Consider the following 19,578-nt stretch of genomic DNA (forward strand, 5'->3'; position numbering starts at 1 on the left):
GCAGAAAATCTAGGCCATGTGTAGACTCCCATACGTCGCAATATTAAAAGGGGAGAATATAGGCTGTTAAGGATTCTTATTTCAGAAATGAAGAGGTACAAGAGGCACCATACTGACATCCCACATAGGGATCAGTGGAATACAATATAAACATACTACAGAAAAAGTACTCTCTTCTTCTCGACTTTGCTGCTTCCAGGAGAAAAATACATCTCATGGAACAAACAGCATGTGCTCTGGGATCAGCAGAATGTGTGAAAAGAGATTGCTCAAACATTAACAACCATATATACAGCTGTTCCCAGGTGAAGGAGCAGGAAGATGTGTCAGAAAGCCATTTATCAGCATAGAAAACTAAAAGAAGACACAATACATGCAGGTTTTTGCTATTCCAAAAACCTTTCCTCAGTTACCCTAATATATTAATTACTGACTCTCACACAAAAGGACTGGAATCAGACCACGCCTCATTTTCAGAATGAAGAAGGTAGTAACATCTACACATCATTATTTGCAAAGGGACTGCTGCTAAACACACACACTCATCACATTGCTACATTTAAGCAGTTAAACACCTGGTTTACGGAGCCTTTATGCAACAATGCACATTGAGACCACCACAGCTTTGTTGTTGTCTTACAAGGAGCTAATACATCTCTAATTAAGACATATAGTCTTTGCTCCTGGCTTATTTTCCTGATTCTCCCCAGGATTTGTTATGGCCCTGCAGAAATATTTAACTATCACCGTTAAAATAAAAAATAAGGCGATGAGAATTATAATGGTGCACTGGAACAGCTGAGAGATCCTGGAAGCTTATTTCAGAAATAAAAGAACATCTAATATGCTAGAGAACAAGGTACCACACCAGTTTCGGCTGAGATGATGCCGCCAGCCCTTCTGCGTACTGCAGTTCTTTGGTCTCTGATGTTAGAACATGTCTGCACTTGTGCCTACCTTTCCTCTGATCTGTTCTACCCACAGCTTGTGTACAGCCCAGGAACAATGTTTCATGTATACCAGGCATTACTGCATCTTCCTCTTCCACGCAAGTGCCATGGAAACAAACATATACCAAATATGTAAACAACTCTTGTACTAGAGATGTTCTTTAGTTCAATCACCCACATCAGCAATGCGAAGATTCTTGGGGTTTACCTGGCAAAATAAGGGTTGATTTCTGTGTTGGTTTTTTGCCACATTTGATCCTGTATTCATTGATGGAATTCTCGATCGCTTGAAGCTTTTTCACGGCACCAGCGTAATCTTGCTTTCTTTTCTTCTTTACATTTTTGCACAGATCTGGCTCACTGGCAAGTTTCTTTGCAGCTTCCACCAGCTTTTGCTGTATGATGAAATTGCTCTCCAAGTTTTGCAAAGTGGGGTCCTGCAGATTCATGACAACGTTAGCTCTTTGTTTTATGTTATATTATATTATATTATATACGTCAAAACCAGAAATGTAGCTTTGCACAAGTAAATGAAATTCAGGTTACAAAATGAAATCTTAAGTGAAAACACAGAAATATCATCAAAAAGCGTATATGGTTATGGTCTAGTGCTTAAGAGATTCCTGGGTTTTATTCCTTAACTTCACTGAACTCACTGTGTGTCCTTGAGATGGTTACACAGGCCACAATTGTCAAACCTAGCTGCCTAAAGTCAGACATCTAAGTCCATGTTAAGACACCTAAATAAGTGACCCAATTTTCAGGGGCGGTAAACTCTGGCTGCTCCAACTGAAGTCAAGGATTGAGAATACCGCCTGGAAATCTCTCTCTGCTTCACTTTAGCAAGATATGAAATTGGTATAATCACACCTACCTAACAGGGTGTCAGAGCCTAAATTAATTACTGTTTGGGCTACAGAAGTGCTACGTAGTGCATTATTGCCTGATGTCAGAAGGGTTTTGCTTCAAGAGGATTTAGTAATGTACACTGAGTAAATTTGTTGCAGTTCTGGGTTATGCAAGCATCGTAATCCGGGGCACGCAGCTTCTGGGACAGAGGGGTACAAAGTGCCTGCAATCCCACACTCCACTGGGAGAATGAAGCTAGCCAACCCAGCCCTGAAAAAGCGGATGGAGATGGCGTACCCAGAGACTGCAAGAAGTCTTTTGTGTGTTCAGCACGTCCCGCAGAGTCCCTCTGCCTGCAAAGCTCCTTACTGAGCTCCATGAATGGAGCAAAGCACCTCTCCCTGGGTGGAACCCGTGCCCTGCTACATATGCAAATCCCCACCCACCAGCACAGTGACCCCTGCTGTCACCGAAGGGTGCAATTTAGGGTCCCAGGCGGCTGCAGAAGTGAGCCGAGCCCAACGCGTGTACTGCAGTTCAAATCTCAACCACTGTATGATTCAGCCCTTTAGAGCACAGAATTATAGGCCCGGGCTATGCCTATGCACTAAGGGAAGAAACCTGCTCTCACTGAAGTCAATAGTAAAATCTCCACTGATGTCAGTGGTGCAGGATCGAGCCCTAAGGGAACCTGCTGTCATTAGCCAGGCCAGACTCTCTCTGAAGTCAGGGAGAGCTTGGCTTCCATACGGGCGGCAGGATTGGATCCTAATTGTGGAACTGGATAGTTTTAACAGTGGTTTTAGGGTATACACATGCACGCACACAGACACCAACCCCTGCCCGGTCCCAGACAAGCCGGGGTAACTTACAACAGCTGATCCTTAGTGTCTGCTCCCTGAACTGATATCAGGAGCACAAAACCACCACTCATTCCTGGCAGGAGCCAGAGTATTAGACGCTGTTTGGGTCCAGGCTTTGGCTGGCCTGTGGTTGCTGTGCCTACCTCCTCGCTGAGAAGCAGGTTATCATCCAATTTGAATGTTGTGCCTACACGCCTTCTGACCTGAGGGGGTTTCTCTCCCACGCTCAGTGGATACTCCTTTGGCATTTTGCCAGTCAGCTCCTGTGGAATGGAAAGGACGCGGGTTGTTAACTTCAGGGGGAGGCGTTCCAGCACACCTCTGGAATTTAAGAGCAGTCCTCACCGCCTCTCGCAAGCAGATTTTCTTCAGCTCCTCGACCTTCTGCAGCAGTTTTTCCTGCAGGAGTTTTTCTTTCCTCTTCAGTTCCATAATTTTCTCCTTCTTTTGCTCTTCGCTGACCTCAGAATCTTGAGACCCTGGAGCAATGAGTTATCTTTAATGCTGACTCTGGGGGTAGACCCATTTCCTTCCTTTGCCTATGCCAAAGGGCCCGATCCTGTAGGGTGGGATTTCGCAAAGCTGCCTATGGAAGTTAAAGCACCAAATCCCACTGAAGGTCATGTCCAATTTCGGATAACCCTAGTCTCTGTACTCTCTCTCTCACTCACACATGCTTGAGTACCTGTGCATAGCAGACTCAAGGGACACACTTTATTAGATGTGCCTGGATTCGAGTGAATGCTATGGGTCTGATTCTGCATTTGCTGCAGAGACACAAAGCTTCCCCTGGCTTTGACGAGACCTGCAGGCTGAAGGTTCAAGTAAACAGATATCAAAATTATGCCTGGGATACAAATATATCACACAGAGGCCAACCTATCAGAAGGCACATTTGCCTCTTCACTTACTTACAAAGAAATTGGTGTGTGAGGTTTATAAAATCACATCTTTCTAATCTGATATACGCTGACATCTACTCCACCACAGATCCGAAGAAATGGCATAGTTTTCCCCTTTATTACATATAAGCCTCACAATTTAATAACAGAACTTGCAGTTGCTTGAAGCAAAAATGTTACCTGAAGAGATTAAACTGCCGTTGCTGGCCATGATAAGCTGATTCTTTGCCTCCAAGGTCACGACTTTGGAAACCTTTGGTGTCCCCATCTCAGTCAGGTCCATTGCAATATCATCCAAACTTCTGGCTGAGGGAATTTTTGCCTGAAAGAGTTAAAAAACCCCAACAATCCTGCATCATCCAGTTATCTCAAACTAGCTTCCGAACAAAGAGTCATAGAGGATGACATTTCACACCTCTCCTCATAGTAAATTAAGAGCTCATGCAACACCACTGTGTGGGATTTTACACTTTGGTTTCCACTGCCTGGCATTTTCCCCACATTCTGGTTATCTCCAAAATGCAAACCCCTTTATTATTTACATCATGTTAAAAATGAACGTGAGAATGAGGCCAGACACAGGGCAGATTAAACATCGAGCCGTGATAATTCCCCCATTTTGTGATTTCACTTCCACAGCTCGTAACAGGAGGCAGGCTAAAATAGCTGTAGCATTGTTATTTGATCTAACAGATCACGTAACTCCTACAAAGCCAATGCGTAGCCTTTCTGTTGGGACTAGTTTATCTCTAGAACAATGCACATTGAAGTTTGTGTACAAGTATGGGAATTGAAATTTTTGCCTACGGTAACATGTCTGGTAACTTACTTTGCTTTGTTTTCTGTCCAAGTAAAACTGGTGCTGACTGATTGCCATTACCCAGATGGATTTGATCAGGGAAGTGTTTGCATACCAGGTTTGCACTACAAGTCCGCTCTGTCCAAAGGTCCTTCTTGACACTGAAATTCTAAGAGGGGCGAAAGAAATGCAGTCAGAGGCTGGTTCCTTGTAGGTTTAAAATATGAGCTGCCTTTTTCAGAAGCAGGCAAGACTCAATGCACAGCCCGTGAGCAACGTCCTTTACTGCAGTGGTTTAAAAAAGAAAAATCCATCCTCTCCACACATCGGTGTGTCTGCTGCTCCTGTGCTTTCCCTTTTTATTACAGAATTGAATCACAGCCATAAAACCTCTCCCTTTTTGCAACCCACCGAGCTAAAAGGGAGGAGGGGCTGGTGCGGCTGCAGCTAAGATCAGAAGCAAAGGGATGGCCATGTTATAAATCTACAATAGAGAATGGAATGCAGAGGGATCCTGGAGGGATGGTGCGGGATGTGCCAGGGAGACTGGAGAAGTATCTCGAAGCTCTCCGAGCTGCTCTTATGGAAGAGAGGTGAAGGGGGCCGGGAGCAGATTGCTAGGGGCAATGGGGAAAGGAAGGTGGGTGCGGGAGAGGCCAGAAGGCAGATGGAAACAGAAAGAAGGGATTTTTTACCAGGGCAAATTCTGGTCCTTTATGAAAGTGAGTGTGAAACAAGTGCACAGAAGGGCAGCATTACGGCGGACTCACATTCCGAGGGGCAGCACTCCCTCCAGCCCCCTTCCCCCCGCCCCCCCCCAGGCTGTGGGCTAAGGAGGTGGGAGTCACTGCTTGCCCAGGGATGTACATGCACTTGTGGGGGTCATGCCCTCTAGCCTCTTGGCCCCACGGTTCCCGTGACTCCAGCCACAACGGGCCTACGGAGCTGCCTCTCCAGGGCTTGTGAGGGGAGCAAAATCAGGGAGGAAACTTCCCCTCTGCAGGTACTGCAATGAGTGTCTATGAGCATCCTCTGCAGCTTAGCAGATACAAGTTCCCTGAGACACACCTCAAAATTCACCCCACCTTACAGATCAGTCCTGGAACCCTTTTTGTGCCTTTCCAGGAAACTATTTCTTATCATTAGTTATTGGAAACCATGGACCAGACCGTCCTGCTGCCCTGGACTGGAGGACTGGGCCCCATAACTCAAAGCAAAGAGGAAGATCAAAATTGTATGCATCCATGAAATCCTGCTTCATTGCAGCTCATTGAAATGAGAACTCAGCCGACACAAGGATTAGCTGTCAAATGATTAAAGGTTTTCTGTTACAACCACCACCATTCTGGTCTCACCTGTGCGGATCGTGAACTTCCACTGCAAATTTCTTTTCACGGAAATACAGATTTTCCAGCTGTTTCCATTGAAATAACTATGAGTATTCGGAGAGAGAAAGAAACAAAACACAGTCACCCCAAGAACCATTGCTCTCTTTCCTCCACCACATTATTCATTCTAATAAATACCAATCGGGGCGCTCATGCTACAGTTAAAAATTAATTGTGCCAAAAGTAATTGTTTATAAGATAAAAAGGACCCATAAAGCGACCTCACAATGTTATAAACGTTGCATTGTAAATTGCAGATCTGAACTGTTAAAGCAGCTGCTTTTGCCAACAACACATTTCATCTTAAGGCTAAACGTTCCCGCCTAATCAAAGGTTTTGTCTCGGAAGAAGAGCTAACGTACTTTGTACTCTGATCAAATGAAGGAGCTGGTACAAATTGTTGCACACCAGAAGTGATGGAAAATAATGTGTTCTTCTCTTTATGGCCTTTGCTCCCCCAGTCAGTTGCCGGATGCACAGGAAAGTAATGAAGCAACAATAGCTTTGGAAAAGGCATGCCCTAGTCCTGACACACCTTCCATGCAACCACTGGGTTTGGGACTCAGAGATTTGTGGGTCGGATGGAGTAGGGAAGAGATTGCACAACATCCTGGAAGAGAGTCTGGGGAGACGCTACTCCATATATCATGTTCCTCGAAGAAAACCATGCATTTCCTGAGGCTGTAGCTCCTTGGGGCAGAGACAGCTTTTTGTTCTGCGTTTGTACAGCACCTAGCACAATGCCGTCTTGGTCCATGACTGGGGCTCCTCGGCATTACAGTCATACAAATAACAAAGAAATGTGTGACCATGCGCTGGGGACCAGAGACAGCACGATCAGAGAACTGGGGTCTAGGACAGCCTTTCCTAAATGATAGGTTGAGACCTACCAGTGGGTTTCAAGAAGGTTCTGGATGGGTTGCAGACCTGGTGCAGAGGGGGGGTTTGGAGAACAAGCCTGCCCCACGTAGTGGTAGCTCCTGTCCCACAGGGATGGGCCCTGCTGCCCCACTTCCCGGCATTGCGGCCTGGTGCACGGGGTAGCAACACCACGCAGGTTTCTCCCAGCCATCTCTTTGTCAGGGCCGCCGGGGCAAACCTGAGTGGTGCTGCCAGGTCACAACACCTGGCATGGGGAGCCAGGCCAGGCATAAGGAAGAAGAGCCATCGCTTGGGTGTGGACCTCCCTTCCACACCAGGCTGGGTGTAGGGTTGTGGTGCCCGTGCAGAGGGTCAGTGCCCCCTTGTCGTCCCTCCCCACATTTGGGCCATGAGTGGGTCACCAAAAAAAGACAAAATGCAGTTGGTGGGTTGCCGTAGTAAAAAGTTTGGGCACCACTAGTCTAGGACAGCAAACCCAGGAAGGTATTTTGCACCAGCGCCCGGATTGGCAACCAGGTGGTCAGGTACCAGGTGGTCAGGTGCCAGGTGATTGGCAACCAGGTGGTCAGAATTCCCTATGGATCTTCTGAACCTACCACTTCTGCATGAGAAGCAAGACCAGTCATTACCTGAGGGGAATACATCAGGGCTTGCATCCGTTCAGCCTGCACATTTTTGACATAGCTTTCCCCCCTGCGGTGGAATGTTACTGCAGAAGGGGATGATGCTACGTGTTTTCATTTTCAGCAGTGACACCTGTGCAAAGCCACTTACCGCCAGCGGGGCCACACAGTGCATAATCTGAGGACAGTGGGGTTGCACAGGTGTAGCCGAGGCCTTAATTTAGCCTGCAGACCTCCCTTACTGGAGTCAATGCATGAGATGGAAAGACTGTCAGAGCAGTTTTGCTGTGAAAATCACCAAGACACAATGAGCATGTAACATCCCCATTCCCCCACCCCCCGAATGTCCATTTTCCAAAGTCACTTTTTCAGGCAGAACTGGGCTTTAAATTTTGTAGCCAATTTATCGCACATTTCATTCGCCATCCCACACAATATTGCTGTTCATCTCCAGGTAACGTTTCAAATGTCACCTCACTGTCAGACGCCATCTGTTAAACATACACGACATGCTGCAGCATGAAGTAACATCAAGATTCGTACGGCTAAATATTATGTGCTGTTTCATTTTTAAATGCACTTATCACAGATCATAAATAAAACATAATCCTGTTCATGTGTTTGTGGAAAACTACGGGAGTGACCTTTCACGCTAAGAAATCCTGCTTAGCCACAACTTTTCTTTGCCAGAATGATATTATATTTTTATTAAACTCTGCTACACTAAAAAATGCTGTAGTGAGAAAGGACCCTTGTGTACAAGAATCATGCACATTTACAGATTACTGGTATGTTTTAACAGTGCTGCTTAAAGAGAAATCTACTTACTGTTGCATTAAATTAACATAAAAAGCCTCCAGCAATAAAGAAAAAGGTAGCTGTTGGACAAAACTTCTTTAAAAAACATATATATTCCTTATACTTTAAATTGGATTTTCTAAATGAATGAATTCTACCAAGAATAGGCGGCCATATCCCAGAACACAGTGCGCAGAGAGCGCTTAAACTCTGCAGGGCCACATAAGATGACCAGATAGCAAGTGTGAAAAATCGGGACAGGGGTGAGGAGTAACAGGCGCCTATACAAGACAAAGCCCCGAATAGCAGGATTGTCCCTATAAAATTGGGACATCTGGTCACCTTAGAGTCACAACTCTGTTACACACAGTAGCCCAGAAACGGCATCTACATATACAAAAGAAGAATGTCCACGCGCTATCATATACTGCACCAACATTTTTCCTAAGCATAGACAGGGTATATAGCTACTCAGAATGAGACGTCTGAATCTCCATACTTACCCAGGTTACAAAAAATGTGCAATCTTCGTTCTCGTTTGTTTAGTTTTTAATCCAATTGTGTCAAAAGTGACATTTCAAAAGAAAATATACCATTGCCCCCTCCCCCAGCATGTTTCCCACCAAAGAAGCAGCTTTCTCCTTCCCTCTGCTGCTGAGTTTCAGCCTCTTAGGTGTAACTCAAGTTTCACAGGCTTAACCTCCCACTGCTGACACACTGCTGACATCACCAGCTATATCAGCAATGACGCCTCCCCAATTCCACCCTCTCCCCACAGATAACTAAACACAGACCGCAGGAGGAAGTTTCATAGAGGAGGGACATGCTTTAAGACAGCTGCAGAATTCATACGGGAGCTCCACCGAAGTGACTTCAAATTCAGGCTCTCTTAAAAGGCTCAATCCTACCACGACCCTTATTTGCCTCTGAAATGTAACAGGTTCTACAATCTACAGGAAGAGTTATGCTACATTCCAACTGTGCTTCCCTTCTGCGCAACACCCCCACTTGTAAAAAACATGGGCGTGCTTGAAATAAGATCTCTTTGACCCATGGCCTGCCTCTGTCTTATCACTGACTAATGATGAATCCTGTCCCCTTTATCACTTCCTCTGGAATTTTTTTTTTTTGGGGGGGCCAGGACACTAAATGCTCCCTGCACACCTGACGGCTGTGGGAAGCCAAAGAGACTGACACAATTAAGAGACAACCGGTTTTACAAGAAAACCGTGTGAACCAGATGGGGTTTGGCAAGTGACTAAGGTGCGAGCCCTTCACCTCGGTGACCCTAAGCTGAGAGAAAAGATTCTGGCCCCACAAACAGCACATGACAAAATGTAAATATCGTCCTGTTGGGTCTAATATGTGCCATACATGTACGTGAATCACTGCCGAACCCTGCTTAGTGCAGGGAAGCATATCTCTGCTAGTTAGGCCCAGATCAACCCCTGGCTGTACTCTGGAGAAGAAAATCTGAAAAATCCCCTCATGGAAACCCCACAGGCTCCCCACTCTGGAAAAGGCTGTGGGACCTGCCCCAGAGCTGGAGGCCCGCAGGGATCCATAGAAGGCTAGATCATGTGCACAAGGCCCTGTACCCCATAACTCTTCTGGCCCGATTGCCCCACCCAAGTCTCAAGCGTGGCTTCACTGCAGCCTCTGCTAGATCCTCCCCTAGCCATGACGGCCTGTGGGAGGCCCAGCTGAGCAGATGACAGAGGTGAGGGTTGCATTCTTTTTTCCAAGGAGTTTCTGTAGTGCCAGTGGCAGGAGAGCATATGGAATCTGGGCCAATGGAGAGGCATTTGTGAGGTCTAGAGAGTGGGAAGGAGCTACAGAAGTGGCCAACCTTCCTGTTTATGTAGCAAGGGAAAGGAGATGGTCCCATATGTAGATCTCATGAGTATGGTTTTCAGCCTAAAGATTTGTCCTATTCTTCTATACTCATATATGTTGACCCATCTCTTGCCAAATCTCTTCTAATCTTGCCCACAAACGTACGTAAGTTACAGCGTACGGACAATTACCCAGACAAGGTGTTTTTGTCCCTATCATTCTGTAGAATTCAGTCACCAATTGATATTTTTTATTAAAAGACAACCTACTAAGTACAGTGGTGTCATATGAAGACACTTTTAGCCATTTCCTAGTTTTGTAGACTCTCTTCTGTCTTCCTAGAACTGAGAAATTGCATTTATAAATGGATTGTACAGCTAGTGAGAAGTTCTGGTTTGACAGCCCCGGGCAGTGGAGTTCCCAGTTTAGCTCATTTCCAGGATGGCCTGGGCAGTTTACATTGTTAGTTGGTCATGAGGCCCTGACCTTGCTCCCCACCCCATAATCTCCACTCTATTTGCTCATTTAAAACCATCTGGATATTGAGCGCCAAGGTCAGGGGGTTTGACTAGATGACCTCCTGAGGTCCCATCCAACCCTAATTTTCTATGATCAGCCAGCATGCAGGAACTACTGATCTCAACAATATTTGCTACCTGTTTGGTCATACAGATGCATAATAAAAAAAAATGCATATTACTATTACAACATAGGAGTGTTAAGAGCGATGCACAAAAAGCAGCAAAATGACTTAGGTGCTGTATCTCGCTTGGATCCCTGATATGGAGCGCATACTGTTATTAACACACCTTTACAGTATATGCTGCAATGGCTGTAGTACAGCCAAATACTGTGTGGTATGAAATTTTAGTGTAAAGTTACTATAACATGGGAATTTCAAATTGAATTTAGTACTTGTGAAAGCACTCAACACACAACCTCTACCACACACTGATGGCTGTACAGTAACGCCAATAATAATACTGCAATTCTTCGAATTTTCAACGTCAAAGTACTTTATTAACTAATTAACCCTTATAACACCCTTTGGCAGTAGGTACATTAAGTATTTACAGAGTGATAAACTGAGACACAGACAGGTCAAGTGAATTAACATAGAACAGAAAGGGAGTCAGTAGCAGAATTAGGATGACTAGAATTCCGAGTTCCCAGCTCACAGATTTGATATCTAAACTGCAACTCCCTTTCTGCCCTAAACAGAAAAAAGGCTGTAGCTTTTTATTCCTAATTAGTCATAATCTATATACATTTGACGTTTCTGCTAGTATGCACTAATAGATATGTTCAGAAATTTATGCTTGCATATGACTTTGCTGTACTCGCTTTGTGCTGCATGAAATCTATGCACATATGTAATCTATGTACATTCGACATGAGAAATGCTAAAAATCAGTAATTGTTTTGAAGGCTAGTCTGTTGTACCAAGGATCTGTGGGTTCATTACATGTAATTACAGCCTATCATATTTTCAAATAACTCAACTAAGAAATTATAAACTGTTAGTTAATAACCCATATGACTAAACAATATATTCTCCTATGGTCAGAAGAACTTAGCTACCTAAAGTTTTTTCTCTACAAAATCATCACATCTCTGAATTTTCTGTATGCATATTTGAACACACACACATTTTTCCAAAGGCGTTTCATCTTAAACATATTTAAATAAAGTGAACTATACTGCCATACTGTCCTTTCAGAAAGTAACTACAGAATAAGGTGTGAGCAAATAATATTTATACAAAGGCACTCAAAAATAAACAAACAAATAACATCTAATGACCTTCAATTACTGATGAATAAAGAAAGGCGTTTCCTCCTTACTTTTTTGAAAGCAGTGGAGACAGGCCATAAGGGAAGACCAGGAAAACAAAGGCCACTGAGTACTGGAGAAAAATCAAAGGGAGTGAAACAGATTTGTACAAACTGCTTACAAGTAAGTTCTTCCAGATCAGGGGCCAAATCCAGAGGTCCAAACGCCAGGAAACTCACACTGCATGAATCCTTCCCCCACTAAACCTTACCTAACTCTGTACAAACCTGTTTTTAAATCCTACTTAATTTTCCCCTCTCCTAAAATATATATGTAGCAAAACGGAAAGAGTAGCAATCCAACCTGGGACAGTGGCCTACCAGGGTGGGCGGGGCGGGGTGGGTAAAGCATGTGGCAGGCTGGTGGAACTAGAGATTCTGCCCAGCGGTGGGGGAGATCTCAGGGGGTCAGTAAGTTTGGCCACCCTGGATAGATACAGAACAAAAGGACAGTTTCTGCCTCAAAGAGTTTACAATCTAAACCTGATTCTTCTATTTATTCTTTCAAGGAATTTTATGGGAACAAATGAGAAAGAGCCCCAAAGTTTGTGAAAATTCACATCCAGATCTGACCTCTGGGGCTTTGTTTCTAGGACAAAATCTTTTCTGTACAGGATAAAATGCTTGGGGGGAGGGAAACATGCCATGAGAATGTGGGAAGTGTTAAATACAGGTAATGCAATAAGCCATAAACTCATAACAGTTAGGGTTTGATCAAGAGAAATGTGCTTAATCTAAATCAAGGAGGTAACCTCAACAAGTGAGCAGACAAGAGAAGGAGGGAAGGGGAAACAATCAGCCCTGGTATATCCTGGTGCAAAACACAACTGCAGTCGATTTATGCCTGCTTATGACTGGGTAGAGTCTGGGCTCCCTGGGCATGCACTTGTGTGGCCTACAGTCAGCTGTCTGCGGAAGCTTCTAAAGCTTGAATGAAAACGCTGGGGAGATGCTCGATGAGAGAGGGGGTCATGTCTGATCCAGAAAAACTCGGATTATAGACAGGGCCGGATTTACACTTATGCGCCCCTGGGCACAGCATCTTCAGTGCCCCCCTGCCAACAGCCGACCTTTGTGTTTTCCAGGGGATGGGGTGGTGGGACGGGGGATAGAGGGGCTGCTTGGGCCAGCTCCTCGCGGGGGTGGGGGGTTGGGGCAGCTAGCTCAGCCAGCTCAGGGGAGGGGGAATATGCTCACCCCTGGGCTCCAGCTTCCCTTGTCCAGGAGACAGGCATCAAGGGGAAGTGGAGGAGCAGGGAATGGGGTCAGAGTTCCGGCACTGGTGCAGGGCCCATAATTAGCCGGAGCCCCTGGGCACGGCCCACTGACGTGTGGTAATCCACCACCGTTTAGGTGCACCTGGAATTCCGGCCGCCCCTAAGCACATGCCTACTGTGCCTAATTGGAAATCCAGCCCTGATTACAGGCTACACTCTTGTACCAATTTAAAGGAAGTGTTGCAAGGGGTCATTTTTGGCAATACTTAATAGTCAGTCATTTAAATGCAAACCAGACTGTGATGAAGCAAGTAAAATCGGGGATGCTTTAGGCCATGTGTACGTCAGCCAATGAGTCATGCAACCAGACTGCGTTATGTGGCTTTGGGAAAAACGAAATTGTTGTATAAAATGGTTAATTTTCTTTTTTTCGCTGTAAGAAACGTCTTCAAAGGAATGGAGCTATTTGCATGGCAACACAATCATCCTCAGCAAGCATTACATTTTCTAGGCAGAAATAGTTGCTTGAAGGAAGCCTTTAAAAAAGCATAACTCGTGATCTATTACAATGAAAATTTAGAAGAAACTCTCCACCGGACCTTCTGCTCTTATTTCTGAAACAGATCCAGACATCTAGAAGTGCCCATGGTACTTGGATTAAAACTGAGATAGTATCATGGTGAACCACACGCTATATTTGTGCTTTTACTGGACTACTTTTTTATTTATTATTAATGGTTTATTTGGATCATGGTAGCCCATAGCCACCCCAGACATGGACCAGGACTTCACAGTGCTAAGCACTGTACAAACGCAAAACAAAAAGACATTCCTTGTGTGGCAGAGGACACCTACCACATCCCCACCCCTTTCCACAAACACAGACCGCTCCGACCTTCTTCCTTGTAAACACTGGAGTGTACTTTATTTACAGTGTCTCAATACCTCCACCAACCAACACATATCAGGGCAGGGCATCCACACCTTTGCACTGTTTTCCTGCTTTCTGGTCCCGTCTCCAAAAGGGGTGGGAGGCCCTGAGGCATCTCATCAGAGAACTCAGCATGTCAGCCTCGCCTACCCTTTTTCTCACTCACCTTCTCTCTGGCTCGTCTCCCCAGTCCCCCTTCCTTTTTCAAGCATTTCCTTCCTGTGCTCATTTTAACCCCCTTGTCTGTTTATTGGCTAATTAGCTGATTAATTTCCTAGCCCCAGTCTGGCCTAGTAATCAGGCACACCCTGGCCAATTAGGCCTTCTCACAGGAACCTAATTAGTGCCAAGAGTGGCCAGGATGCTAGCTTAAGCTGCATCTCTCAGCCCTCTGTCACATCCTGCCCCAAACAGTTTGCCATCCAAGTATGAGATGAGAGATCATAGGTAGATATGGATAGATGGGGGATATATTCATGGCAGAAAAGTGTTTTGTTTTGTTTTTTAAACCTAGAATAATAGCGTGGTCAGTCAGACCCAAAATTCTGAAGGAAAGAAAACTTACTTGGACATTTTGTATGCCAGGCTGATGGCAACGTTCCAGGTGCGCTGGACTTTTGTGAGGAGAGCCCATTTTGGGGGAGAAATATTTACCAGAAGTTTCTAGGAGGCAATTTACTTAATGCACCTATCAATCTTTTCTGCCTGTAGCTTACTGCAAGAAAATGGCTGGGTGATTCCCCAGGTCATCTGAATGGGGAGTGAAAATCTGAAGACTCAAAGTATGGAACTTCTGGCCTTGGGAGCTGAGTGATTAGTTTGGCCAAACGCAACTACTGAATAACGGTATGCACAGTGTAAATCTGGGGCTGAGCTGGGGACATTTACAGGACTTGCCCAGAACAAGGCATTTATCCAGAGCCGTATTATCCTCACAATTATGGAGGCTGGAATCTGTAGGCTCTTTAGTTTTAAATATACCATAAGTGATCATTCGGGGAGGTCAGTGGTGTGCTGAGTTGCCGATTACCTCCTGTCTGTTTTAAGCATCTCATCTGCTGGTACAGGTGTTTTCTCCTTTCAAAAGAAAATCAGAAAGCGCATTCAAAGTAGTTTGCCTGTGCACATGGCAATTAATATCATTCTCCAACCTTACTCACCAGATGGGATCCTATAATTGGGCATTGGGTTTTGTAACTAATGTTGCACTGGTAACTCGGGGGAGAGAGTTTCTGTATATTAAATCATTAGTCTGATGGAGAGATTTACAGAACTTTTTCTACTGATGAAATATTTTTTATGTCTCAAAAAATTAAACCATGTTCTCACTTGTTTTGCCCTCCCCCAGTAAAATCCACAGAAATTTTACACCAACCAACCAACCATAAAACGAGTGTGTCTTTAAAGAGCTGAAGCTCAAACAGCAGTCGGCATCTGGAAGGAACTGCTTTTCATCGAACAGTCTTATTACAAGCCCTGTGTTTACTTTCAATCAGTGTCTGGATTCTAAATCAAAGGCTTCCACTGGGTGAAAAACACACATAGCAAAAGGGATCTTTGCCTAGTTAGAATAGCCTGCTGAGAATTCAGTGCCAGTACTATTGTATTCTGAACAGCTGTGTTAAAACGTATATTAAGTAATTGTTCCAGAAGAGAAAATGTTCAGCATCAAGATTTAGATATTTTTTGCTTCATTTTGTAAATGCCCATCATAAGCATTACCTATTTGCAAAGCCAGTTCACTCTAACAACATTCCTGAAGGCTATTGTGTGGTCAAGGAAATTGATACTGAAATAACTATACATTTAATACAACTCCATAAGATCTGGTTTTTCTATGTATGCATTAGGACTACATTCAGTTCTGTGGTATCTTGCAAACAGGAATATGACAGAACGGGAGAAAACTTAGCTGAACTTGCTTACTCCAATGTTGCCATTATCTTTCAAATTTCCTCTCTCATTAGATCACCATGCAGTGGTTTATTACAGCATAGAATGGAATCTAGTTTCATTTTCAGACACAGAGGTAGCCCAAACTGCTTTACATATTAATAAGCTGGACACAGTTATAGGCAAATGGAAGATCCGCGCTGTGTTCTAAACGGACACATGGGGCTTTGGACACTAGAATCTGTTTTACTTAGAAAAGGAATGCTGGCCAGGATCCCAGTGTTATCTCCTAACCTCTTCAAGAAGGATTCTGGAATGGGATTGTTAAATAACATCTGGACAATCAACAAAGATGAGCCGATGACAAAGATGACACCTGACTTTATCATCGGAACTGAGGAGAGGCGGTGCTAGCACCGTAACAGGAGTGTGCAGCGTTAATCCCGGGCATGGACTTAAGTCTGGATGTAGGTTTTGAAACCAGGCATCGTATGTCCTAATGATCTTACGTCCCAGAGCTTAGGGTGCTTATTGACTGAGCCATGACGACATTTCAGCGTGTGGCCAACACGGAATCCATTTCCTCTCATTCATGAAAATTGCCTTGGTCTTCAGAGATGAATGCAACAATGACACTTAAACCCCCCATCCCTCCCAAGCCCCACTTGTCCATTGTCAGCATATCGCAGCACTGCAGCAGAGTGATTCCCTCAGCTCCTAAGCAGAACCAATACATCGGTAGTAACTGACATGTAGGAGGTGGACTAGACGACCTCTTGAGGTCTCTTCCAGCCCTACATTTCTATGGCTCCATGACATTTTTACAGTATCTTTCTTTTAGCGATCCCAATATGCTCAACAAACCTGCTCCACCTTTCAAGTGAGATATATTAAAAGTGTGTTCATGGCTGATTAACAGAGGAAAAGAGAGCTGCCATGTCAAAATGTAACCAGTAACAAGCTGGGCTTTCCTGTTTTTAATAGATAAGTGATTGCTGGGTGAAGAAATAGCCACGGATAGTTGGCGGGGCTGGAGAGCCTTCCTCGGGTGAGGAGTTCCTTCACGAACAGGACTGCTTACATGAAAACTGAGCCCTTGATGACAAACTATGGCGCTGGCCCTGCCAACACTCGTGCGAATGAGTAGCCCCATCTATGGGACTGCTCTCATGGGTAACCTAACATGTGGAAGTGTTGGCCAGACTGCAGATTACATGTGTAGAGATTATTTCACTCATCCTTGTTTAAGAAGGTATTTTCAGTGAGGGGTTCTCAACTCTGGATCTTACTCGCCTTGCTGATCCAGTCTATTGACCTGCACTATGTTGTAGGGCTCATGTCTTTCCACATGGCCTTTTCTGCCTGAAGAGCTATTTGGGTGGGGCCCGAGGTTCCTATATTTTAAGGAGGAGGGTTTTTTGTTGTCCTTTCGTTAGCATTGGGTCAATCCGAGTGGGTCTAGTTAATATGTCTTTTAATTGAATATAGGCTTTGAGAGTTTCTGCTGAGTGCAGGTTATCAATGGACAACAACGTTAAAGAAAAAAATGCAGCCATCTCTAGCAGCAGCCTTTAAAGAATGTGGAGTACAAGCCAGTGTAGGCAGCATGCAATTACCATGTTGGGACTTAGCCAGCACACTGGGGATAACAATGCTGACTCCTGCTAAAAGGGCCATACCTGAAACTTCAGAAGCTTTCCAGCCCCAGCAAGTATCTGTGGATGTTTGTACACCCAGCAATCACTTAAATATTTAAAAACAGGAAAGCCAGCTTGCTGCCAGTTACATTTTAACATGGCATCTCTCTTACTCTGCTAATCAAACACATGCTCACTTTTGAAGATCTCTATCTTGGTGGGTGGATCACAATGAGGGTTCTCTTAGCTCCTTCTCAACGGCTGAAGGATAGTACCAGAAGACTTTTGATCAATGACACAAACAGCAGGATAATTCTAGTACAGGGCTGGCCATGTGGACTATTGCCAGTTTGGCCGCATCCAGAAGGGCAAAACAAGAAATTTCCTGAAAATCCAATGCTATCGGCACATCAGGGCAGAAAGGCAAACAGTCTCCATGCTACCTCCCTCTCCCCCACTGCCTTGAAATAAGATCATATTTGCTGGTTGTGGTGTGGAGTATCCACAGATTTACACAGACGTTTAGCTGAGTCACAAAGCCCCCTCGCCTTCTGGACATAGCTTCCCATATATTCACAGATCTGAAAACTTAATAAAAATGAATTTACACTGATTATTTCTAGCCATAAGCAAATAGTTCTGTTCCGTAGCAGAGGATGAGAAGGACTGCGAATGAAAGTTGACGTGAGCAAACGCCCTGAACCTCTTTTGTGTGAAAATAAACAGTTCTGCAGTATATCTCAATATCTTAACCTCAAAATCTAGTCAGTATCTGTTCACCTCTATTTACTTACTGTCTCCCTTCCTCCCTTTCAACTGAGTTTACCTAATTACTTTTACTGCTAACTCAAGCAGTTTTGTTTCATATTCCAGACACAGAACCACCCTTTGTGTAAAGAACCTGTTTGCACATTAATTTCTTCCTCAAAGTTGGTCCATGACATCTTGTGTTAAATAAGTCACTGTTTCCAACGGCCTATTGGCATCAGGCTTTCCACCGACCTTGATGTTCCTCCTCCCCCTTTGTTTTGTCCTCTAAGATGTGAGATTATAATTACAGCAAGGCACAGAAGTGGCACTGCAGTGAATGGTCTGCAAACATTTCCTTGGCACTGATTTATAAACAAAACACCCATTAACTTTAGAGGGAGTGTCACAGGTGTAACGGGGGCAGGATGTGACTGCCGGCATTTGGGCCCTGGCAACTTTAAAGACCCATAGACTGTAAGGTCAGAAGAGATCACTATGATAATCTAGTCTGACCTCCTGCACAATGCAGGTCACAGGACTTCACCCACCCACTCCTGTAAATAGACCCCTAATCTAAGACTGAGTTATTGAAGTTCTCAAATAATGATTTAAAGACTTCAAGGTACAGAGAATCCACCAGCAAGTGACCCGTGCCCCGTGCTGCAGAGGAAGATGAAACCCCCCCCAGGTCCGCTGCCACTCTGCCCTGGGGGAAAATTCCTACCCGACCTCAAATATGGCGATAAGCTAAACCCTGAGCGTGTGGGCAAGACTCATCAGCCAGACACCTAGAAAGAGTTCTCTGTAGTAACTCAGAACCCACCTCATCTAACATCCCATCACGGGCCATTGGGCATATTTACTGCTAGTAGTCAAAGATCAGTCAATAGTCAAATTAGGCTGTCCCATCATGGAGCTTCCCAATCTGCCCAGCTGGTTTAGAGAACTGGAATCCCACAGGTAGAAAAGGAATTAAACTGAGCAGTAGTTCAGCTGCAGACACACTTTTTTGCATTGGATGCTGGACACAACTGTGTCCATGTACCAGTGTTGCAAGTATTTGCAACAATACTGAGGGGTGATCAGAGGATGAGATTCCCAACCCTCCTTTTGCCTACCCATTTATTAATGTACTGTTTGTACTCAGCCAATGTTTGGAAGTACATCAGGCACAGTCATCCTTGTGAATCCATGTGGATTTGATCTTTTACCAATCTTAGCTATTTTATAATCACACACTCAAATCAAACCCGTTCTGTCATCGTGGCATGAACAGCAAAAAGCCCTGGGATTAAATAAAGGCCTTGCACTGGACCGAACATGTGAGAAATTTAAGAGATCGATCTTGGTAACAAATTAGCTAAAAACACAAGGAACCAACCAATAGCGGATTGTCATATGGGAGAGAAGAATAGTGACACAGTGGTA

General features: G+C 44.6%; 1 protein-coding gene across 6 annotated transcripts in view; it reads right to left on the reverse strand.

The window, feature by feature from the left end:
* Positions 1 to 19,578, reverse strand: part of FRMD4B (FERM domain containing 4B) — a 185,591-nt gene that overhangs the window by 12,576 nt on the left and 153,437 nt on the right. For all 6 annotated transcript variants that reach the window (XM_067542245.1, XM_067542255.1, XM_067542272.1 and 3 more), the window contains 6 exons: positions 5,719 to 5,795; positions 4,394 to 4,532; positions 3,745 to 3,886; positions 3,008 to 3,141; positions 2,806 to 2,925; positions 1,159 to 1,387 (listed from right to left, as the gene is read on the reverse strand). In XM_067542245.1, the coding sequence (XP_067398346.1) occupies positions 1,159 to 1,387; positions 2,806 to 2,925; positions 3,008 to 3,141; positions 3,745 to 3,886; positions 4,394 to 4,532; positions 5,719 to 5,795 (841 nt within the window). The remainder of the gene's footprint in view (positions 1 to 1,158; positions 1,388 to 2,805; positions 2,926 to 3,007; positions 3,142 to 3,744; positions 3,887 to 4,393; positions 4,533 to 5,718; positions 5,796 to 19,578) is intronic.

Source organism: Emydura macquarii, unplaced genomic scaffold (genome assembly GCF_026122565.2).
Source record: "Emydura macquarii macquarii isolate MOO-44397 ecotype Brisbane River unplaced genomic scaffold, CSIRO-AGI_Emac_v2 contig_71, whole genome shotgun sequence".
In the NCBI taxonomy this organism is placed as follows: Eukaryota; Metazoa; Chordata; order Testudines; family Chelidae; genus Emydura; species Emydura macquarii.